At 41.1% G+C, this 25321-nt stretch overlaps 1 protein-coding gene across 1 annotated transcript; it reads right to left on the bottom strand.

The window, feature by feature from the left end:
* Positions 1-7240: 7240 nt before the first annotated feature.
* Positions 7241-25155, bottom strand: LOC129828772 (uncharacterized). The gene is made up of 7 exons (XM_055889968.1): positions 24871-25155; positions 24661-24707; positions 12145-12269; positions 9241-9334; positions 8728-9011; positions 7880-8639; positions 7241-7337 (listed from the first exon to the last, which is right to left on the bottom strand). Exons 3-6 carry the CDS (start codon positions 12169-12171, stop codon positions 8406-8408), a joined length of 639 nt encoding a protein of 212 aa, XP_055745943.1. The 5' UTR covers positions 12172-12269; positions 24661-24707; positions 24871-25155; the 3' UTR covers positions 7241-7337; positions 7880-8405.
* Between the last annotated feature and the right edge of the window lie 166 nt (positions 25156-25321).

Consider the following 25321-nt stretch of genomic DNA (forward strand, 5'->3'; position numbering starts at 1 on the left):
TAAAAATAACAAACCCTACTTTTGACTGGTACTGGAAAGTATTCAGACCCCTTGACTTTTTCCAAATTTTGTAAAAATTTTATAAAATATAAATCCTCAGCAATCTATACACAATACCCCACAATTACAAAGTGAAAACATGTTAAGACATTTTTGCAAATTTATAAAACAGAAATACCTTATTTACATAAGTATTCAGACCCTTTGTTATGAGACTCAATTGAGCTCAGGTGCATTCTGTTTTCATTGATCATCCTTGAGATGTTTCTACAAGTTGATTGGAGTCTACCTGTGGTAAATTCTATTGATTGGATATGAGCAAGCAAACTTCCAAAGTTGTAGCAAAATGGATTAAGGACAACAAAGTCAGGGTATTGGAGTGGCCATCACAAAGCCCTGACCTCAATCTTATAGACAATTTGTTGGCAGAACTGAAAAAGCGTGTGCGAGCAAGGAGGCCTACAAACCTGACTCAGCTACACCAGCTCTGTCAGGAGGAATGGGCCAAAATTCACGCAACTTATTGTGGGAAGCTTGTGGAAGGCTACCCAAAACGTTTTACCCAAGTTAAACAATTTAAAGGCAATGCTACCAAATATTAATTGAGTGTATGTAAACTTCTGACCCACTGGGAATGTGACGAAATAAATCATTCTTTCTACTATTATTCTGACATTTCACATTCTTAAAATAAAGTGGTGATCCTAACTGACCTAAGACAGGGAATTTTGTCAGGAATTGTGAAAAACTGAGTTTAAATGTATTTGGCTAAGGTGTATGTAAACTTCTGACTTCTGACTATATAGCCATAGGGCAGACTGAGCATCTACCACTATCAGATTAGGGGCATTTTATATTTTTGTCCCCACTTTTGTCACTTGTCATATAGCAGATGAAAAATTGAGCTAGTAATATGTCAATATGTATCTTTAGAAATTAGCTATGACATACATAGCCAATTAATATAAGATACTGTAGATTGAATTTCACTCTCTAAAAGCGAATAGTTTTGACTGTTTTGAACTTTACTGAGGAGAGCTGATCTTCTCCTGTTCAGACCAGTGCGGCTCGTAAAACTTGTCCTTGTTATGAAATTACACATTTACACTATTTACGCAAAAACATGACTGACTGCACTGACCTTTTAAAGCAGAACTATCAAGAATAGTTGAACCAGGGACCCCTATCGGTGAATCGAAACATCCCTACTAGGTTCGGTTTGCTCCTAGCAGAACTCGGCTAGGCAAAGTGAATGTCTGTGCTTCACATAGCTGCTCCCTTAAAAGACTTGAAGCATTTGAAAAAAGCAGTAATATTATGGTTTGTCCCTCTTGGGACGCCATAGCAACAGCCATTATACACTTCCCCAAAATAGTCTGAATTAGGATAAAAATGTATTAGATTTCTTGATTTAAGATTTTTTTTTTAATTGCTTAGGTCTTAGTTGTGCAACTTTACTTCTAAATAAGATGTTTGGTGTAATATTTCAAGTGAAAACATTTGCATGAAAACTAGTCATCTCTCGATGACGACAATTACTTTATTGAAGGATCCCATCCATAGTAAATAAGAATTTAACAGACTTGCCTAGTTAAATTAACATTTTAACATTTAAAAAAATCAACTTGCCTGAAGAAAAGTGTGTATGAACAGCCGGGAAAAAAACTCCCGAACACCAAAACGTCCCAAAATTGTCATAACATATGCGCAAACTGTTTTGACTAGGAAGCATGCGACAGGCTTTATGCGCCTCTGAGGCCGTACCTTTAATCTCAGCTGTAAGAAGGTGATTGAGCGCCTGTGCCCATCCCTTTAACCACTAGGCTACCTGGCGCCACAGGTAGTGTTGGGCCAGTAACCCGAAAGATTGCTGGATCAAATCCCTGAGCTGACAAGAAAAAAAAATAATAATAATACTTGTTCTGCCTCTGAACAAGGCAGTTAATCCACTGTTCCCCAGTAGGCTGTCATTGTAAATAAGAATTTGTTCCTAACTGACTTGCCTAGTTAAATACAAGATAAGCACATGGCGTTATCTTGGCATACAAGCCAGATCAGAGTGAGGTAGCTGCTGCCAAAGTGTTTTAAAGTATTGTTGAGTGTATTGGTGAGTTGAGTAAAGTGCATTGTTTGTATTGTATTTTTGCTTGTGTACATTTTAAAAAGGGGAACGCCATTTTGTATTTGTCTTTAGCCTGATTCCTTGGTAGCTAGTAGCTTGTGTGGCTTCCTCAAGTGTGCTGTGCTTCACAATCACCTAACCTGAGTGCTGTGATTTATATATCTCTAATTTGAACATTTGGTGTGATATTCTATTTAGAAAACATTGTGATAAGTTAACTTGTGTGTAACTAAACTGTTACATTAACCAATAAAACCTTTATCATTCCCTTTGTTTCATTGAAACTAGTAATAAGCTATATATTTGTAATTTTGTGATGTTTGCTTGACTTTGTACCCAGTTGAAGTCTCCGTCTCCAGTATCCCAAGAGTCTGTTACATACAGTATTTAACCAGAATTAACTCCATTTCAATTATTTACTTTATTGGGAGTCATACAATACTGTACATAATGGAAATTGACTTTCTGCCATTAGCTACATTTTGACTGTTTGAGAACACAATCAAGCTAATGCATTTTTGATCACATGAACCTGTTTGCAAAGACATGGGCTACATCCCAAATGGCAACCTATTCCATATAAGGCTCTGGTAAAAGTAGTGCACTATATAGTGCCATTTGGGAGACACCCATGGTCGTATACACCAGGGTTTCCCAACCCTCTCCTTGCTAACCGGATTCAATTAGTCAAAAGGGTTGATGATTAGTCGACTAATTGAATCTAGTGTGCCAGTTCAGGGATAAAACTAAAATGTGAAACGTCTGGGGGGGCCTGAGGAGAGGGTTGGGAAACCCTGATGTAAAGCATCCATTTGCCCTAACTACATAACATGTCCTTTTCCATTTAGATTCTGTGTTCAGTATGTACATTCATAATTTGACAAAATAACAGCAGGGTTCATATTAATGCTTATATTTGATTGGCACTGAAAACATTTGAATTCACATTTCAGTCACTACCAAGGAATCAGAAAAGACCACCATGGCAGAAAAAAAACATTTTGTGGCATACTGTATACATTGTTTTGTAACATTGCTCAGAACAGAAAATCACATGGTGTATCTCTTAACATGAATGAATTTGATACATATAAACAAACAGAGCATCATTAAAAATTACTAAGCTCCGTTTGGACCTACTTGGCAAATGTGCTCATTATTGGCATTACATAACATAAGAGAATAATTTTAAATAGTTAAATAAAGGATGAAATCAACAATTCAGAAAACCCTTACTGCAATTAGATATTGGAGCATCCCAAATGGTACCCTATGCACCATATAGTGCACTACTTTTGACCAGAACCCTATGGAGCTTGATCAAAAGTAGTGCACTATATAGGGTGTGATTTGGGCCAGACTCATTACTTCTCATCCAGACATTTCCTTCACAGAAGTCTGTATAGATTCCAAATTGTTTTTTCTAGCTCACTGAACTGGTTTTCCCCAATAACTTCAAAATTATAATATTATTGTTTTACACACTTGTATTATACACCTCGTTGGACACATTTAAGACTAAGTCAAGGCTGTATCCACATGATTGAAATACAGACCAAGGTTCTGTTCTGATATTCACACTAGCATGCTACTTAGGATCTGATTGGCATTGCAGTGGAACATAACACATCACCCCATCCTTCAGATAGAACTTCCACCGGTTCTTAATGCGGTGAAGTAATATGTTCGGAAACATCCAATCGCAATACATATCGTATTGGCACCTAACACCATACCCAAACCGGACGACTGCGTGCGCCATCGTGTGCAAATAGATTTTGTCCTCCCACACCAAACGCAATCTCGACAAGCAGGTTGTAATATCAAAACAAACTCTGAACCAATTATATTAATTTGGAGGCAGGTCAAAAAGCATTAAACATGTATGGCAATTTAGCTAGCTAGCTTCCAGTTGCTAGCTAATTAGTCCTAGGATATAAATGTTGAGTTGGTATTTTACCTGAAATACACTATGTCCTCTACTCCGATAATTAATCCACACAAAAACGGTCAACCGAATCGTTTCTAGTCATCTCTTCTCCTTACAGGCTTTTTCTTCTTTGAACTTTATATTTCATAGGTGTATTACCACGACCGACCAACCTCAGTTCATCTTTCAATCACCCACGTGGGTATAACCAATGAGGAGATGGCACGTGGGTATCTGCTTCTATAAACCAATGAGGAGATGGGAGAGGCAAGAGTTGCACCGCGTTTAGCGACACAAATAGAACTGACTTCTATTTTAGCGCTTGGCAACGCAGACACTCGTTGGGGCGCGTGAGCAGTGTGGGTGCAATGATTGAATAACATGTATGTGTAAATGTATATGCAACGCGAGCGGTGTGGTCAGCATGTAAGTATCATGATCGTATCGTGAGGTCCCTGGCAATTCCCAGCTGTCGTGATGTGACTTTCATTCATGTGATGACTTATTTATCAAATCATGTTTAATTGTTACCCGATTAAATTAATCATGTAACAATTAACTTTAGGAATTTGGGGCACCACGGAATAAGTTGTTTATAGAGTTACCATCTCCCAAATTCAACTCTAAAAAGGTATATATACACACACTACCGTTCAAAAGTTTCTTACCCAAACGGGCGGTAAGGTATATGGTTACAGTGAGCATAGTTTCCAAATGTACGATAAATGTCCCATTCTCCCTCTCTTTTCCCCACCCCCTTCTCCATGTGTAACAAGCCGTCATATCTTGTCAGTCCACTAGGGACTTTTGTCTCATCTAAGTGTGTGTGTATTCTGTGTTATTATTTAGCTAGTTAGTAAATAAATGTGTGTAGTACTGAATAATCAGAAAAGGCTGGGGTTCTTGCAGATTCAAGAAGTCTGTAAAGTTCAGAATGAGACTGATGAGGTAATGATTAATAAGTGACTTATCGATATAACACACACACACAGTGGCAAGAAAAAGTATGTGAACCCTTGGAAATACTTGGATTTCTACATAAATTGGTCATACAATTTCATCTGATCTTCATCTAAGTCACAACAATAGACAAACAGTCCGCTTAAACTAATAACTCAAACAATTATACGTTTTCATGTCTTTATTGAACACACCGTGTAAACATTCACAGTGCAGGGTGGGAAAAGTATGTGAACCCTTGGATTTGATAACAGGTTGACCCTCCTTTTGCAGCAATAACCTCAACCAAACGTTTTCTGTAGTCGCGGATCAGACCTGCACAACGGTCTGATCCGCGACTACAGAAAACGGTCAGGAGGAATTTTGGACCATTCTTCTTTACAAAACTGTTTCAGTTCAGCAATATTCTTAGGATGTCTGGTGTGAACTGCTCTCTTGAGGTCATGCCACAGCATCTCAATCGGGTTGAGGTCAGGACTATGACTGGGCCACTCCAGAAGCGTATTTTCTTCTGTTGAAGCCATTCTGTTGTTGATTTACTCCGGTGTTTTGGGTCGTTGTCTTGTTGCATCACCCAACTTCTGTTGAGCTTCAATTGGCGGACAGATAGCCTAACATTCTCCTGCAAAATGTCTTGATAAACTTGGGATTTTTTTTTTTCCCCAATCGATGATAGCAAGCTGTCCAGGCCCTGAGGCAGAAAAGCAGCCCCAAACCATGATGCTCCCTCCATCATACGTTACAGTTGGGATGAGGTTTTGATGTTGTGTGCTGTACCTTTTTTTCTCCACACATAGTATTGTGTGTTCCTTCCAAACAACTCAACTGTAGTTTCATCTGGCCACAGACTATTTTGCCAGTAGCGCTGTGGAACATCCAGGTGCACTTCATACTTGCAGCAATGTTTTTTTTGGACAGCAGTGGCTTCTTCCATGGTGTCATCTCATGAACACCATTCTTGTTTAGTGTTTTACGTATCGTAGACTGACACTCTAGGATTCTTCCTAACCTCATTGAGCATTCTGTGCTGTGCTCTTGCAGTCATCTTTGCAGGATGGCCACTCCTAGGGAGAGTAGCAACAATGCTGAACTTTCTCAATTTATAGACAATTTGTCTTACTGTGGACTGATCAACATCAAGGCTTTCAGAGATACTTTGTAACCCTTTCCAGTTTTATGCAAGTCAACCATTCTTAGGTCTTCGGAGATCTCTTTTGTTCGAGGCATGGTTCACATCAGGCAATGCTTCTTGTGAGTGTTTTTTAATAGGGCAAGGCAGCTCTAAACAACATCTCCAATCTCGTCTCATTGATTGGACTCCAGGTAAGCTGACTCCTGACTCCAATTAGCTTTTGGAGGTCATTAGCCTAGGGGTTCACAAACTTTTTCCAACCTACACTTTGAATGTTTAAATGATCTATTCAATATAGACAAGAAAAATACTATAATTTGTGTTAGGGTTAAACGCTCTGGTTTTGCGTTAATCACTCTGGTTTTGTTCATGCCAATAAGGCATACTAGGCCCCAAATACTGTGTTAGGTGATTACTGTCAAACAATGAAATAGCAACATCTACTGATTTTTGTACAGGTTCATCAACATGGGGACTTGTCAAAGGAGATTCCCCATTTAAAGTGCCTGTTTGTCCCGGACTAGGCTTGATCTGTGTCCGGCAAACCTGACCCAAATACTTATTTTGAAAAACAAAGAGGACAGGACGCCCTTCTTTTCCTCAATACCCATTTCTTACCTCTTCCACTGGGATTTCATCCATCCAGACACCGTCACCACTGGAGCTGGAGTTGCCATCATCACTGCTGCCCTCTGCCTCCTGTAGGGCCTGCAGAACCTCCGCAGTGATCATACCTAGAAACTCATTCTCTTCCATTGCACCTGTAAACACAGACGGAAGAGGAAGTGAGACATCCCACCCCCTCATCTTTTCTGGTTCATATACAGTCGATGATCTAAGCAGACCAGAACCAGCTGCTAATGCATTGTTGCCTAAGTGAGAGCCACCCTGTTCAGACCGGAATTGGCCATTTTCAATGGTAAATGGCCTGAGAGGGACATCTTCATTTATCCACCATCTTTGCTGTAACCACACTCGTTAGCTTGTGCATGCATCAGCAAGCTCCTCTATGAGAATGACGCAGCGACCGTTAGCTATTAAGGCAAACACTTCCTTTGGCTAGCATAACTATTGTTGACACAATGCTACACACCTCCTTCCATCATCTCCTCCAAATCAGAACTGCTGTTCAGGTGGATGATGTCTGCCAGAGCATCGTTGAAGTTGTAGTCTTTCAACAGGGTCATCTCCAGCTGGAGAAGGAGGAACAGGAAGTGTTACGAACTACAAATTGAGACCAGATGCCCTATATGTTTGTAGAGATCTGAGAGAATTTGACTGGTGTTAGTGTAATTCTGTGAGTTAGGTCTTCATCTTGTAGAAGCTGACAATGCGCCATCAGTGCCAGACTGCACTTTAATGATGAGACAGAATGCATAACTTATCAGGGGATAATATAAATAAATATAAAGGGGAGGGGGAATAGGACCCCTCCACTGAGTAGGCTACATTACAGCCACTCTGCCTGATCCCCACCCAGCAGCCCCTTGCTAAAGTACAGAAGCCAATTAGAGTATAGGTGGATGTTATCAGAATAAAATTCCTTCAACACATATGCCACATCTTATTCCCTTTCCACATTAGCAATATGACAAAAGCTCCACCTTGCCCTCTGATAGGTTAGGTGGAAGTTTCACCATATTGCTTATACTGTACCTACAGTATGACATCCTTTCAGATCTCCAAAGTGCATAGGGTCTAGGGGTGGATTTGGGATTGCTATCTCCTGTCTTACCTTGGTACCTTGGTAGTATACACAGGTCGACCCTCCGGGTGTGTTGTCATAAGCTGCTCAGGTGTGTTGTCCTCCTGTTCACCATCTCCTCCACCCCCACCTCACTGGCCCCGAAATCCAACCCACCCCCAACCATGACCCTTCAGACAGGCTCATCTTCATCTTGACCTGGGTAAAATAGACATGATTATGTAAGCTGTATGTTGAACCTTGGCTCAGGTCTCTTGTTGTCCAATGGCACCCTATTCTCAATAAAAATGCACTACTTTTGACTAGAGTCCTATGGTCCCTGGACAGGATGTGTACTATGTAGGGAATAGGGTGTCATTTGGGAGGAAGTCTCTGTCTTATTAATTATAGCAGTACCGTGCCTTGCCATTGTAATTCAATTACATGAGATTGTTGACTATTTGATGAAGATATGGCTGAGTTGTCCACAAGTCATTGAAAAAAAACTTAGAAGACTTTGCCTAAAGGCTTGGCATCTGGGCAGAGCCAGAGGAGAGGGACGAGGACAGGCTCATGTCTAGCTGCTGTGGCTGTGGACTGTCGAAGTCAATCCCATCCAGATTGAAATCACCACTGTCAAAAGGGCTCTCTGGGGGGTGAGATGGCGGTTGGGACAGAAATAAAAGGACACTGGAGTCTGCACAGAAAAGCGTGCCTGAGCTAAAGGAACCTGTGGCTGCTGAAGGAGATGGTTCTCCTGAACTGGGGGCTGGACCACGGGTTTGGGTAGCACGGGCTTCTCATCAGGTGGCTGGGGAATAATAATAATACATTTTATTTGTAAAACACATTTCAAAAACATTTCAAAGTGCTACAAAAACATAAAGATGGTGGTTCACCTTGACCGGAGGCATCACATGGACTGGACGTATCAGGGTCTTCTGCTCTGGTGTCTGAGGTACAGCTGTGGGAGGGGCCACAGGCCGTGGGGAGAATGGTTCTGTCTTCGGAGGGGTCATGGTCTTGAGGACAGTAGAAGGGACCACCACAGCTGACTGCTGGGAATCTGAGCGAGGATCTTTCCGCTCCACTACAGGACCCCCTTCTGCAGCTGAGGGGAGAGGGCTGTGGCCAGCTGGAGCCTGGGACACCATCACTGTAAAGTTGACCTTGTAAAGCTGGCCTTAGGGAGGTAAAAGAGGGGAGAAATAGATACAAAAGTCCCATTGTAAAAGTTGAAAGAAAATAGACTGATGAAGCTATTTCTTTTTTCTATATCATGACATTTCATGTATCATAAACATGCATCATAGAGATTTCGGTAAATGTTTCTATGAAATAGCATTGGACCATTCAATTAAGTTAATCGAGGGAGTGTATGGAGGGCTAATGCATGTTTTCCTCCTTCTTACCAGAGGCTGTCTGCGCTGTGACCCCTGCAGGGATCTGGACTGGGTAGGTCATCCGTGGAGGAAGAGAGAAGGTGGCCAGAGTCCCACTGTTGTTCTGCAACACAATTAGACAGTTTACACATATTTGCTCCACTCAATGAAAGAACGTTCAACTGTATTTGTTGTAGAGACAGGGAAATTGCTTGTGCAACAAGATCACACACAAAATAAAACACAACAATTAGTAGAAGATGAGCCTGTCTGAAGGGTCATGGTTGGGGGTGGGTTGGATTTCGGGGCCAGTGAGGTGGGGTGGAGGGGATGGTGAACAGGAGGACAACACAAGTCTTCTTGACCTCTGCTCTCACACAAGTAATGGGGCCGCTGAGTTGACTTGTCAGTTACACTTACCACTGTTTTCCAGTGAGTCCTGGGTTCAGGCTCAAGTCCTGGGAAACTAGAGGCTGTCTAACAAGCATAAGAAAACATTCTAACCTCATCAGGTGCACAGAGATATAGATATACCATTCTAAAAACTCACTAACAATTTGCCTACATCACTGTCTGTATTTTCATAAAAATGAGTTACTGTAGTAGGTCATCATACAGTTCTCGTGTAGAAAAAAGATGATTCTGTTCAGCTTGACATGACTCATACAGTATAGGAGGACTGTTGACATAATGACTCATGCCGCTACAGTATAACCAAACACATAAGACTGTTTTATGGTACTCAAACGTGCTAAAGGTAGCTACTTAAAGGCCCAATGCAGCCATTTTTATATAAATATCAAATCACTTCTGGATAACAATTAAGTACATTACTGTAATAGATTTCCATGAAAAAGTGGCAAAAATGGCTTTTATTGGCAGAGGGGTTTAGAACTCTCTTTGTTATTGTTCAATTAACCAATTTACCACATGGTGATGTCACAATGGAAAGCAGAAACTCCCGTCCATGCAAACCTGATCATTAAAAGCTCCTGTGTAGATTGAATTTTCAACCAGCAACTATCAAGAAAAAACACTGATCACACTTTTACAGTGTTCGTTTCATCGTCTACTGTACAATAGGGTATAAAACACAGGAAAACAGAATTGACTGCACTGGTCCTTTAACATCAAATTGAGAGAGAGGGGAGCGAAGAAAAACCCTAGCTGCCCACAAACAGGATGCTCTAAAGACTGATTTCCTTTTTACCTTTCTTTGCTCTGCCCACATCTAGGCCTAAATTAAAATGTGCCCCACCATCCCCATCCTTTGTATGGTTAATATAGTGTCATCTTGACCTGTCCTCCTGTTACCAGACACAACATAATGCCCTTTCCCAGACAAATTTGTTACCAACCCTGGTGTGTACAGAATCACATAAGAACGTGGGATTTAATAGGCTGCTGCTGCTTTTCCCCAGTCACTCTCAGGGTGTGTCCAAAGAATCTCTCCTTCTTCCCAAAGTGTGCACTCGTTCATTTTAAAAGCATTGGATTGATGTAGGCATGTGCTAGAGCAGTGTTTCTCCAACTCAAGTCCTCCAGTACACAACAGCCCAACTCCAGTACACAACAGCCCAACTCCAGTACACAACAGCCCAACTCCAGTACACAACAGCCCAACTCCAGTACACAACAGCCCAACTCCAGTACACAACAGCCCAACTCCAGTACACAACAGCCCAACTCCAGTACACAACAGCCCAACTCCAGTACACAACAGCCCAACTCCAGTACACAACAGCCCAACTCCAGTACCCCCAAAAGCACACATTTTTGTTGTAGCCCCAGACAAACTCACCTGATTCTTCTCATCCAGGGTTTGATGATTAGTTAACAAGTTGAATCAAGAGTTTGTTCGGGCTACAACAGAAATGTGTACTGTTGGGGGTACTGGAGGACTGGAGTTGGGAAACGCTGTGCTAGAGGAATTTTCCATACATCAGTAATTTCCTTTCAGATCCATGAAGAGAAATGAACAAGTGCATAGGAGAGAGATTATTGGAGGAGATTATTGGAACGCAATCCCAGTGAGTTGTAAAAGGTTGCCACAAAACAACAAGGTGGTGAGGTCTCTTACCTTTTTCACACCATCGTGCTGGCCCTAACCATACAGTTCTGCTAGCCTGGCTCTGATATTTGGTGCTGCTATGGCTCTGATCAAGCTGCTGAACACCTTATTGACAACTTGGCATGTCAATCAGGGTGTGGCTCCAACATTAAACATATTGACGGAAGTTTTACTTACTATGACATGTGGTTTTAGTACCTTGAGTTGAATGAACTAACTATAAGTCGCACTGGATAAAAGTCTCTGCTAAATGACTAAAATGCCATGTAAATCTACACCCGTCAACCAAATTATTTAATCAACGTTATACAGGCTAGCAGTAAGCTCTTTTCCCAAACAGCGGTTTGCAGACATGCACTGCACAACAAAAGTTATCATTCAAATGTATGACAGTTTCGTGTAACTTCCCTTAGCTGTGAAACTCTGGACATGTTGGCCTGTAGGGATCACAAGAGGCTGGGGATGGAAGAGGAATGATTAGGCTATTCAATTAAATAAGTAAATGTAGCGATCTGTATTCAATAATCAATTGACCCGATTAACTTGCACTGTAGAATATGCAACCATTGGGCAACCCTATATGGATCAACTCATTGATTTGTGACATAGATAGCAATGGGTGCAGTGTAGAGCCTTTGGGTGCATCCCAATAATATCTCCTTTCTCCTGAAGTTTACACTTGTTCACTACTTTCCACAATTCTAAAAGCTTTAGATCGGTGGAGGCATGCGAGGGAGTTTCCACCATATTTCCTTTACCAGTCATTTCCCTTCAAATCAGTGAAGGGAAGTGAACAAGTTCACACTTTGAGGAAAGAGAGAATTGAGAAGTACCCTTGGACTCTAAAACCTCTAATTACTTACATGTAGGTTTTGTAAAAGTCTGTCCATAGTTGAGGGAGCTGCCGCACAAAGTCGGATAAGTTGGTGTTCTTCATGAGGGCCAAGCCATCCACTGCTTTGGACTGCAGAATCTTTGACTCCCAGAGCTACAGATGAAAGAAAACACATTTGGTTTGCTGGTTAGTTAGTTGATTTGACATAACATAAGCTGTGTTTAATATGATTGCAGTACTAGTTACACAGCACTGCCATTTGGCCTCTGCTCTTTTCTTGATTTCAACATGTAGCTTCAAAACACCACACTTCAATGTGATATATTCTGAAATACTTATTAACTCCCTTTATGACATAAAATAAGTAGTCAAGTACACTGTGCGTTACAAAGCGAAGTCAATAGTCCATTGGTCAGGGAGGACTAACATTAGCTAGAAAATCGTGCTCACTGGTGAGGTATCGCATTATTTCAACGGATCGAGTTAAGAGCACTTATTTCAGAGCGCTCCGTAAGCCACGCCCCAGTGGGCAGAGCTAGCTAGGCACGTTGGATTGAGACACGTTTTAATACAATAAAAAGCCTCTAATTTTACATTGGGTCCACGATTGTAAAAGACCAGTGTATTGCAGATAATTTCGTATTTCACAAGTAAAATAACTTTGAGTAGTAAACAAGGAAAACAACGAGTCCCAAACAACTCGCAATAGAACATGCCAGAAACTGACCAGAGGGGGGCATTGTTTACTCGGCTACCTAAATTATTGGGATCATCTGGTTACCACGTGTTGGGAATACCTTGAGTTCATTGACAAAACAAACCATTGGACGTCTTTTCAAACTGAGATGTGTGTGTCAAAGGTCCGCCTTGGGTCTGTGTAAACTATGCGATGATAGAGACAGGTTTATAGCAGTGAATGTAATCTGTTTACTCAGCTAGAGATTTAAATAAATGGTGTTTCTTTAAAAAGATAGTCCTGGCTGACATTCTCACCTTATTTTCCTTGTGGTGATCCATGGTTGTTGGTTATATACCAGATAACAAGAAGTGCAAACAAAACTGAAGCAAGACTCATTTTACTCAACGAGAGATTTCATTAAAAATTGTGTTTCTTTGAAAAGATGGGCCTGGCTGACATGAAAAATACATTAAGAGGAAAAGATCCACAGACTCCAGAGGCTGATTATCTTTCTGCACACCTGTGTATTTACAATGCTGGCTGCCATGGTTAATACAAAACGCAGGACATTGAACAGTATTTTATTAGGATCCCCATTAGCTGTTGCAAAAGCAGCCGCTACTCTTCCTGGGGTCCACACAAAACATCAATAGATAAGAACAGCATAAAAAAAGTAAGGCACACGTAGCCTACATATCGATGCATTCACAAACTATCTAGGTCAAATAGGGGAGAGGCGTCATGCCATGAGGTGTTGCTATATCTGTTTTTTTTTAACCAAGTTCCCTGTTTATTTGAGTAATATGAGATGGAATGAAGTTCCACGCAATAAGGGCTCTATATAATACTGGACGCTTTCTTGAATTTGTTCTGGATTTGGGGACTCTGAAAAGACCCCTGGTGGCATAAGTGTGTGTAAGTTGACGATGCAAACCATTTGGGATTTTCAACACATCAATGTTTCTTATAAAAAGAAGAAGTGATGCAATCAGTCTCTCCTCAACTCTTAGCCAAGAGAGACTGGCAGCATAGTATTTATGTCAGCCCTCTGATTACAATGAAGAGCAAACCGTGCCGCTCTGTTCTGGGCCAGCTGCAGCTTAACTAGGTATTTCCTTGCAGCACTGAACCACACGACTGGACAATAATCAAGATTAGACAAAACTAGAGCCTGCAGAACCTGCTTTTTGGAGTGGGGTGTCAAAAATAGTAATAATCTGAACATCTCTTTATTACAACCAGACCTCTCCCCATCTTTACAACCATTGAATCCATATGTTTTGACCATGACAGTTTACAATCAAAGGTAACGCCAAGTAATTTAGTCTCCTCAACTTGTTCAACAGCCGAACCATTCATTACCAGATTACGCTGAGGACTAGAATTTACGGAATGATTTGTACCAAATACAATGCTTTTAGAGATGTCCAGGACAAGTTTATTACTGGCCACCCATTCCAAACAGACTGCAACTCTTTAAGTGTTTCAGTAACTTCAATAACTGTGGTTGCTTATGCGTATATGGATGAATCATCAGCATATGAGGACACAAATGCTTTGTTTAAACGCCTGCGCAGGTCAGTGGTAAAAAATTTAAAAAAGAGTAGAGGGCCTAGAGAGCTGCCCTGCGGTACACTACATTTTACATGTTTGACATTAGAAAAGATTCCATTAAAGAAAACCATTTGAGTTCTATTAGATAGATACAGTTGAAGTCGGAAGTTTACATACACCTTAGCCAAATACATTTAAACTCAGTTTCACAATTCCTGACATTTAATCCTTGTAAAAAATCCCTGTTTTAGGTCAGTTAGGATCACCACTTCATTTTAAGAATGTGAAATGTCAGAATAATAGAAGAGAGAATGATTTCTTTCAGCTTTGATTTCTTTCATCACATTCCCAGTGGATCAGAAGTTTACATACACTCAATTAGTATTTGGTAGCATTGCCTGTAAAATGTTTAACTTGGGTCAAACGTTTTAAGGTAGCCTTCCACAAGCTTCCCACAATAAGTTTGGTGAATTTTGGCCCATTCCTCCTGACAGAGCTGGTGTAACTGAGTCAGGTTTGCCTTGCTTGCACAAATGTTTTCAGTTCTGCCCACACATTGTCTATAGGATGAGGTCAGGGCTTTGTGATGGCCACTCCAATACCTTGACTTTGTTGTCCTTAAGCCATTTTGCCACAACTTTGGAAGTATGCTTGGGGTCATTGTCCATTTGGAAGACCCATTTGAGACCAAGCTTTAACTTTCTGACTAATGTCTTGAGATGTTGCTTCAATATATCCACATCATTTTCCTCCCTCATGATGCCATCTATTTTGTGAAGTGCACCAGTCCCTCCTGCAGCAAAGCACCTCCACAACATGATGCTGCCACCCCTGTGCTTCACGGTTGGGATGGTGTTCTTCGGCTTGCAAGCATCTCCCTTTTTCCTAACGATGGTCATTACGGCCAAACAGTTATATTTTTGTTTCATCAGACCAGAGGACATTTACCAAAAAGTACGATCTTTGTCCCCATGTGCAGTTGCAAACCGTAGTCTGGCTTTTTTATGGCGGTTTTGGAGCAGTGGCATCTTCCTTGCTGAACAGCCTTTCAGGTTATGTTGATATAGGACTTGTTTTACTGTGGATATAGATACTTTTGTACCCGTTTCCTCCAGCATCTTCACAAGGTCCTTTGCTGTTGTTCTGGGATTGATTTGCACTTTTTGCACCAAAGTAGGTTCATCTCTAGGAGTCAGAACGCGTCTCCTTCCTGAGCGGTATGATGGCTGCGTGGTCCCATGGTGTTTATACTTGCGTACTACTGTTTGTACAAATGAACGTGGTACCTTCAGGCATTTGGAAATTGCTCCCAAGGATGAACCAGACTTGTGGAGGTCCTGGCTGATTTCTTTAGATTTTCCCATGATGTCAAGCAAAGAGGCACTGAGTTTGACAGTAGACCTTGAAAGACATCCACAGGTACACCTCCAATTGACTCAAATTAGCCTATCAGAAGCTTCTAAAGCCATGACATCATTTTCTGGAATTTTCCAAGCTGTTTAAAGGCACAGTCAGCTTAGTGTATGTAAACCCACTGGAATTGTGATAAAGTGAATTATAAGTGAAATAATCTGTCTGTAAACAATTGTTGGAAAAATTACTTGTGTCATGCACAAAGTAGATGTCCTAACCGACTTGCCAAAACTAAAGTTTGTGGAGTGGTTGAAAAACGATTTTTAATGACTCCAACCTAATTGTATGTAAACTTCTGACTTCAACTGTAGCTCTGAATCCACGATATGTCAGGCTGAAAACTAGGGTTGCAAAGAGTCGGAAACTTTCAGGTAAATTTCTGAAAATTTTCCATGTGAAGTTAAGCCCGGGAATTTTGCTTAAATTCATTAGAAAAAGTAGGCTTATAACAGTCAACTTTTTTTAATGGGATACACAACGCAATTCTAGGTCTTGTGGCATATTTTGGTTAAACTATCCTCAATTCAATGGAATTGCAACCCTCTGCATGCACAGTGCATTCATCACATCTTCCATCACATCTACAGCTGACACTCAAGATCTTGCACACTAATGAGATGCTATGGAGCCCACACTACTACACTGTCTGAGCAAAGGACTACATGCTTTCTGGTAAGTCTGATTACAATACTGGGTGGGGTGAATATATTTTGACATGCATCATTTTTTTGTTAACTAATAAATAGTAGCCTACAGCAAAGTGTGTTTAAATCATTTCTAACTTGTTAACAATTTCTGCTAGTTAGTGTTTACTAACGTGTGGGTTTTAGCTTGCTTGAGCCTGCTAACTGAGGAGTGTTAATTCACCTGTTTCCATACATTTTTCATTTTAAAACATTCATCTTACAAAAATAGTTGTTTAATCCAACTGCTTAACTTTTTATCTGTACATGGAATTGTATTTTTTTCTCTTTTTCCCCCTAATCTTTACAGGAAAATGCCACGGTCAATATCTGATGTGTGGAGACATTTCACTGCAGCTAATGTAGAAGGAAAAGCTGTGTACATTTGCAAATACTGTGCCAAATCATATGTGAAAAATGCAACAAAGATGCAGAATCATCTGGCTAAGTGCATAATGTTCCCTCAGCGCTCACAACAAGCAACCTCTGACAAAAATCCCTCTACTTCTATTCGAGCTGACAATTATGAATCAGACACTTTATCGATAGCAACAGCTCATGGCCATCCTCAAATCAGAAGTTTTTTTGACTCAATGGAGAAACGTAGTCACAGAAATGCTGATGAATGTCTTGCTCGAGCTGTGTATGCAACTGGTTCACCTCTGATGCTCACAGGCGATGTGTATTGAAGAGATTTCTGAATGTTCTTCGCCCAACCAAATCAGATCAAATTTATTTATATAGCCCTTCGTACATCAGCTGATATATATATATAAAGTGCTGTACAGAAACCCAGCCTAAAACTCCAAACAGCAAGCAATGCAGGTGAAGAAGCACGGTGGCTAGGGAAAAACTCCCTAGAAAGGCGAAAACCTAGGAAGAAACCTAGAGAGGAACCAGGCTATGAGGGGTGGCCAGTTCTCTTCTGGCTGTGCCGGGTGGAGATTATAACAGAACATGGACAAGATGTTCAAATGTTCATAAATGACCAGCATGGTCAAATAATAATAATCACAGTAGTTGTCGAGGGTGCAGCAAGTCAGCACCTCAGTAGTAAATGTCAGTTGGCTTTTCATAGCTGATCATTAAGAGTATCTCTACCGCTCCTGCGGTCTCTAGAGAGTTGAAAACAGCAGGTCTGGGACAGGTAGCACGTCTGGTGAACAGGTCAGGGTTACATTGCCGCAGGCAGAACAGATGAAACTGGAGCAGCAGCACGGCCAGGTGGACTGGGGACAGCAAGGAGTCATCATGCCAGGTAGTCCTGAGGCATGGTCCTAGGGCTCAGGTCCTCCGAGAGAGAGAAAGAAAGAGAGAATTAGAGAGAGCATACTTAAATTCACACAGGACACCGGATAAGACCGGAGAAGTACTCCAGATATAACAAACTGACCTTAGCCCCCCGACACAAACTACTGCAGCATAAATACTGGAGGCTGAGACAGGAGGGGTCAGGAGACACTGTGGCCCCATCCGATGATACCCCCGGACAGGGCCAAACAGGAAGGATATAACCCCACCCACCTTGCCAAAGCACAGCCCCCACACCACTAGAGGGATATCTTCAACCGCCAATTTACCATCCTGAGACAAGGCCGAGTATAGCCCACAAAGATCTCCGCCAAGGCACAATCCAAGTGGGGCGCCAACCCAGACAGGAAGATCACGTCAGTGACTCAACCCACTCAAGTGACGCACCCCTCCTAGGGACGGCATGAAAGAGCACCAGTAAGCCAGTGACTCAGTCCCTGTAATAGGGTTAGAGGCAGAGAATCCCAGTGGAGTGAGGGGAACCGTCCAGGTAGAGACAGCAAGGGTGGTTCGTTGCTCCAGAGCCTTTCTGTTCACCTTCACACTCCTGGGCCAGACTACACTCAATCATATGACCCACTGAAGAGATGAGTCTTCAGTAAAGACTTAAAAAGTTGAGACCGAGTCTGCGTCTCTCACATGGGTAGGCAGACCATTACATAAAAATGGAGCTCTATAGGAGAAAGCCCTCCTCCAGCTGTTTGCTTAGAAATTCTAGGGACAATTAGGAGGCCTGCGTCTTGTGACCGTAGCGTACGTGTAGGTATGTACGGCAGGACAAAATCGAAAGGATAGGTAGGAGCAAGCCCATGTAATGCTTTGTAGGTTAACAGTAAAACCTTGAAATCAGCCCTTGCCTTAACAGGAAGCCAGTGTAGGGAAGCTAGCACTGGAGTAATATGATCAAATTCTTTGGTTCTAGTCAGGATTCTAGCATCCGTATTTAGCACTAACTGAAGTTTATTTAGTGCTTTATCCGGGTAGCCAAAGTAGAGCACTGCAGTAGTCTAACCTAGAAGTAACAAAAGCATGGATTAATTTTTCTGCATCATTTTTGGACAGAAAGTTTCTGATTTTTGCAATGTTACGTAGATGGAAAAAAGCTGTCCTTGAAACAGTCTTGATATGTTTGTCAAAAGAGAGATCAGGGTCCAGAGTAACGCTGAGGTCCTTCACAGTTTTATTTGAGACGACTTTACAACCATCAAGATTAATTGTCAGATTCAACAGAAGATCTCTTTGTTTCTTGGGACCTAGAACAAGCATCTCTGTTTTGTCCGAGTTTAAAATTAGAAAGTTTGCAGCCATCCACTTCCTTATGTCTGAAACACAGGCTTCTTGCGAGGGCAATTTTGGGGCTTCACCATGTTTCATTGAAATGTACAGCTGTGTGTCATCTGCATAGCAGTGAAAGTTAACATTATGTTTTCGAATGACATCCCCAAGAGGTAAAATATATAGTGAAAACAATAGTGGTCCTAAAACGGAACCTTGAGGAACACTTCGAAATGTACAGTTGATTTGTCAGAGGACAAACCATTCACAGAGACAAACTGATATCTTTCCGACAGATAAGATCTAAACCAGGCCAGAACTTGTCCGTGTAGACCAATTTGGGTTCCCAATCTCTCCAAAAGAATGTGGTGATCGATGGTATCAAAGGCAGCACTAAGGTCTAGGAGCACGAGGACAGATGCAGAGCCTCGGTCTGATGCCAATAAAAGGTCATTTACCACCTTCACAAGTGCAGTCTTAGTGCTATGAAGTGCAGTGTCAGTGCATTTCGTATACATTGTTTGTCTTCAGGAAGGCAGTGAGTTGCTGCGCAACAGCTTTTTCAATTTTTTTGAGAGGAATGGAAGATTCGATATAGGCCGATAGTTTTTAAAATATTTTCTGGGTCAAGGTTTGGCTTTTTCAAGAGAGGCTTTATTACTGCCACCGAGATGAGATCCTCAAACCCCTTGTGAGACAATATGCTGACACATGCACATTTGTGGCCTGCTGGAGGTCATTTTGCAGGGCGCTGGCAGTGCTCCTCCTTGCACAAAGGCGGAGGTAGCGGTCCTGCTGCTGGGTTGTTGCCCTCCTACGGCCTCCTCCACGTCTCCTGATGTACTGGCCTGTCTCCTGGTAGCGCCTCCATGCTCTGGACACTACGCTGACAGACACAGCAAACCTTCTTGCCACAGCTCGCATTGATGTGCCATCCTGGATGAGCTGCACTACCTGAGCCACTTGTGTGGGTTGTAGACTCCGTCTCATGCTACCACTAGAGTGAAAGCACCGCCAGCATTCAAAAGTGACCAAAACATCAGCCAGGAAGCATAGGAACTGAGAAGTGGTCTGTGGTCACCACCTGCAGAACCACTCCTTTATTGGAGGTGTCTTGCTAATTGCCTATAATTTCTACCTTTTGTCTATTCCATTTGCACAACAGCATGTGAAATGTATTGTCAATCAGTGTTGCTTCCTAAGTGGACAGTTTGATTTCACAGAAGTGTGATTGACTTGGAGTTACATTGTGTTGTTTAAGTGTTCCCTTTATTTTTTTGAGCAATGTATATCCAATGCAAAAAAACATCTACATTTAAATGGTATTAATATTAATTTGCATATATTTCCGTTAAATCCCATATATTCCCATTAATTACATGGAAAGTTTCCACCTTTGAATATTTCTCAAAATGTGCAACCCAAGTTCTCAACAACAGGTTATGGTCAATAATATGAAAAGGCTGCACTGAAATCCAACAGTACAGAGCCCACAATCTTATTATTATCAATTTCTTTCAACAGGTCAGTCATTTGTGTCAGTGCAGTACCTGTTGAGTGCCCTTCTCTATAAGCATGCTGAAAATCTGTTAATTTGTTTACAGAGAAATGGTATTTGGTCAAGCACTATTTTTTTCCAACAGTTTGCTAAGAGCTGTCAGCAAGCTTATAGGTCTGCTGTTAGAACCAGCGAAGGCCACTTTACCACTCTTGGGTAGCGGAATTACTTTGGCTTCCCTCCAGGCCTGAGGACAAATACTTTCCTCTAGGCTCAGATAAAAAATATGACAGATATGGTAGCTGACTCTGTAGCCACTCCTCAGTAGCTTTCCATCTAAATTGTCAATGCCAGGTTTGTCATTATTTATCGATTTTTCCACCTCTCCCACACCAACTTTACAAAATTCAAATTTGCAATGCTTTTCTTTCATTATTAGTTTTTTTTATGCATGAATACAATTGCTCACTGTTCGTTGTTGGCATTTCCTGCCTAAGTTTGCCCACTTTGCAAATTAAATAATCATTAGAATAACTGGCAACATTAAATGGTTTTGCGATGAATAAGTTATCTGATTCCATGAAAGATGGAGTTGAATGTCATTTAAAGTACGCCAAAGTTTTTTTCCATCATTTTTTATATCATTGATCTTGGCTTCATAATACAGTTTATTCGTCTTTTTGTTGAGTTTAGTCACATACTTACTGCAAATTGAGAAATTAAGCCAGTCAGATGTGCAGCCAGACTTATTATCCACTCCTTTTGCCCCATCTCTTTCAACCATAGTTTTTAAATTCCTCATCAATCCATGGAGCCTTAACAGTGCTGTCAGTTTCTTAACAGGTGCACGTTTATCAATAAATTGGAAGAAGCAATTTCATAAATTCAAGTGCAGCGTCTAGATGCTCCTCATTAAATCACATCAGACCAACAAATATGTTTAACATCATCCACATAAGAGTCACAGCAAAATCTTTTGTATGATCTCTTAAACACTATTTTAGGTCCAGCTGTTGGAACTTTGGCTTTCCTGAATATAGCCGGATACAGCTTTAGAATAAAGTTCTACAGTATTAGTAAAAATGTGATCGATACATGTGGATGATCTTGTTCCTGTAGTGTTTGTAAACACTCTGGTAGGTTGATTAATAACCTGAACCAAGTTACAGGCACTGGTTACAGTAAGAAGCTTCCTCTTGAGCAGAAATGCTTGATGAAAACCTGTCAATATTCAGGTCCCCAAGAAAGTAGACCTCTGTTTACAAAACATACACTATCAAGCATTTCACACATATTATTTAGATAGACTGTTAGCACTTAGTGGCCTATAGCAACACCCCAAAAGAAAAGGCTTTAGATGTGCCAAGTGAACCTGCAATCACAACACTTCAATAACACTTGACATAAGATCTTCTCTAAGCATTACATGGATATGGCTCTGAATATACACAGCAACACCTCCCCAGAAGCATGTATGTCTCTTTTATAGATGTTATATCCTTATATTGCTACTGCTGTATCATCAAATGAATTTTCTAAGCGATTCTCAGAAATGACTAATATATGAATGTTATCTGATGTTAGCAAGTGATTGATTTCATGAACCTTATTTCTAAGGCTACATATGGGCTATTTTCAGCCCTTTCCTGGGAGGCTTATCAGAGACATAATACTGAAAAGAGCAAACAAAGCAAGAGAAAAAAATATACAAATCAGCAATCCGTTAATCAATTGGTGTATGTGTGCTGCGGGGTTGAAGCTACGAACCCATAGGCTCGGCTCTCTCATTCCTTCGAGGCTTATGGGAGGGAGGGTGGACAATGAGCCTGTCATAGCAGATGTAAGCAATGTCCCCACACACTCTGGCAGCTTTCATGGCTGGGATCAGTTCTTTCCTCTTCTGGCGCACAGCTTCAAGGTAGTCCTTGTTGAGGAAGATATACGTTCCTCTCAAGTTCTTGGCTCTTTCCAGAACAGCTACCTTGAACCTCAGGAACATGACAACCATCGTCCTGGGCCTATCAACTGGGCCGGTGTTGGGTTTTCCAGTCCTCTGGGCGCGCTCCACCTCAATCTTCCCGTGGTCCATCTTCAATTTCAATTTCTCAGAGATAATTTCCCTGTTTCAACTAATCGAGCTGACCCTGGGAGAACTGCAAACTGTTCTTCAGGTCCTGGACCTCTCTGATCAGGTCGTCCATTCTTTTATTAGTACAATCTAAGAGTATTTGGACAAAACACTTGTAGCTATTTTCTTGTTTTAACAACTTGTTATAGGTCTCTTTTTGTTAATTTAAAAATATCTTTCATGTGTGATAGAGAGTCACCACTGTCCTCAACGGTACTCCCGCCGGCTTTGGTCTTAGTCATGGTAGCTAGCAACGTAGTTTACGCTGTTACTCCTTGCAGTTCCAGACAAGGCAGGTCACAGGGAAGATTGAAAACAACAAACAGCCGGGATCTAGACAGCCACAAACCCGGGACAATCCGCGGTGCCAGCCACAATGGCTAACTGCGTCGTGGGCTGCGTTCATGAAGACCCTGCTAGCTTAATATGCTACTAGCTAGCAGCTATTCTAGCTGCGACGCCAAATAGCTCCTCAGACCCGTCCTTGGTCAGCAGGATCACTGGAAAGAGACAAGCAGTACCAGCAACTGATGCCAACTGAGTCTCGGGATCCTAACTAAGAAGCTAGCTAGCTAGTTGCCATGAACTTTCCAATACACTTTCAAACAAACTTTTTTTTTTAAACAATTATTACAGAGTTCTTCCATGGTGTCTTTATGACATCTGACCATAGGGTTTTGAATATATGGTCTGTATCTCTGTCTTACAGCAAGTCAAATAAATATTTGTTATAAACTGGAAGTGTGACTTCTTTCCCCAATGATTTCCTAAGGCTGAGGTATTTTGTCAGTTATTCCATGCCAAGATGAGGCTGAATGACGCCAACACTACACACACACAACTGCAATACAACTACTTAATCTCATTGGTACATGACTGTTCAGTCTGTTGAATATTCCATCAATGAAAATATGGATTTATTGTCTGGACAAAGGTTTTATTTTAAAAAAGGACACACACAATAAAGAAAGTTTAGAAAATAAAGTAATTAACAGAGCATTGGGCCAGTCACCAAAAGGTTACTGGTTTGAATCCCCTAGGTGACAAATCTGTCGAGTGTGCTCTTGAACAAGGCACTTAACCCTAATTGCTCTGGATAAGAGTGTCTGCTAAATGACTAAAAAGTCCACACTTCCAAAGAAGGACAATGGATATGCAGCCAATGTTAATGGTAACATACCTTTCAGTCATTCGCCAATGTTAATGGTCACATACCTTTCAGTCATTCGTTTAAAAAAAAGGGGGTTCTATAAAAGGGCAAATAATTTACAAGTTGTTGCAGTAGTAACTAAGGGAATGGATCCAGAGCTGTACATGTTAATTATGGACATTAAAGTAACGGGCAGGTAGAGGCATTCAATGTCATGCGTGTGTGTTAACCATAGCAGCCAACATTGTAATAAAGAGATGTGCAGAAAGATTATCAGCCTCTGGTGTCTGTGGATCCTTTCCCCTTAATGTATTTTTCATGTCAGCCAGTCACACCTTTGAAAATAAACACCATTTAATTACATCTCTAGTTGAGCAAAATTTGTTTTGTTCTGGTCACAAAATAATCCAGAAAATAGCGGTAAACAGCGCCACACTCAGGCATAAAACGGAATGTTCTATTCCCAGCCAGGCCCATATTTTCAAAGAAAACACAATTGAATTATATCTATATTTCAGCAAAATAGGTATTTTTTGGTGATTAAAAGAAAATCCTAACAATTCAGGTAAAGAGCCACAGTAAAGCAGAAATTAAAGGAATGTTCTATCATAAATTGAGAGAAAGAAAATCCATGGTTGACATGGCTGCTAGTACTTAGAAATACTATAACAGTAAATTAATAGATGACATTCACTGCTGTAAACCTGTCTCGAATATAATCGCATTATTTACACAGACCCACCGCGGTCCCATGTGAAAAGGAGTCCCATGCCATGGTCTGTTTTGTCAATTTACTCAATGTATCTCACCACACCGGTATACAAATCATTAGTCCAGGTAAAGTCCCACTCACCTGTCTCAGGTCTTAATTAAAGGACATGGTCCTCCAGTCCTAGATAGCTTCGGTTAGAGGGGTTTTAAACGAGGATACAAGGAAAGAAGGAGACAGTTTTGCAATTAAGAGTAACGTGGCTATGTTGTTGTGACAAATTACTACTGATCATGTTACTAACTAACCCAAACAACAATATACATATTGGTTTACAGGCTACTTCCATCTTACCACATGACTTGAATTTGACAACATTTTGAGGGACCAGACGATCGGCTGCCTTTGTCTTGCTAGAAGGCGCGAGGTAAGCAAAATAGCTAACTAGCTGGGCAGCTAAATAGCTCGCGCATGTGACAGACACATATTTCAATATTGACACATCATCGGTTGGTCTTTCTTTCTTAGGTGGACATTGATACTGAAGTTTATATCTTGGTTTCATTAATAGAAACGGCTGGAATAGTAGGCTAGTTTGAAGGGGCTGTTCATTCCAACACAGGTGAGTGTGACATTTTATTCTTGACATCTGGTTGCAGCCTGATCTCATTGACTAGAAGTAACATACTAAATGTAAATCCGGAACATCAAATTATTATATGTTATGTTTGGTATAGTTACATAAGACAGAAGATTACTTAAGGTAAAAACGAAAAGGTTGGGCGTGTAATGCGAAAGTTTATCA

Source organism: Salvelinus fontinalis, chromosome 30 (assembly GCF_029448725.1).
Source record: "Salvelinus fontinalis isolate EN_2023a chromosome 30, ASM2944872v1, whole genome shotgun sequence".
Lineage (NCBI taxonomy): Eukaryota > Metazoa > Chordata > Actinopteri > Salmoniformes > Salmonidae > Salvelinus > Salvelinus fontinalis.

Coding starts and splice junctions, on each gene's coding strand:
- LOC129828772 (XM_055889968.1), bottom strand. CDS start 12,171: ATGGACAGACTTTTACAAAACCTACAT. Junction 9,335..12,144: donor GACTTTTACAAAACCTACAT/GTAAGTAATTAG, acceptor ATTGTGTTGCAG/AACAACAGTGGGACTCTGGC. Junction 8,640..8,727: donor ATGTGATGCCTCCGGTCAAG/GTGAACCACCAT, acceptor ATTATTCCCCAG/CCACCTGATGAGAAGCCCGT.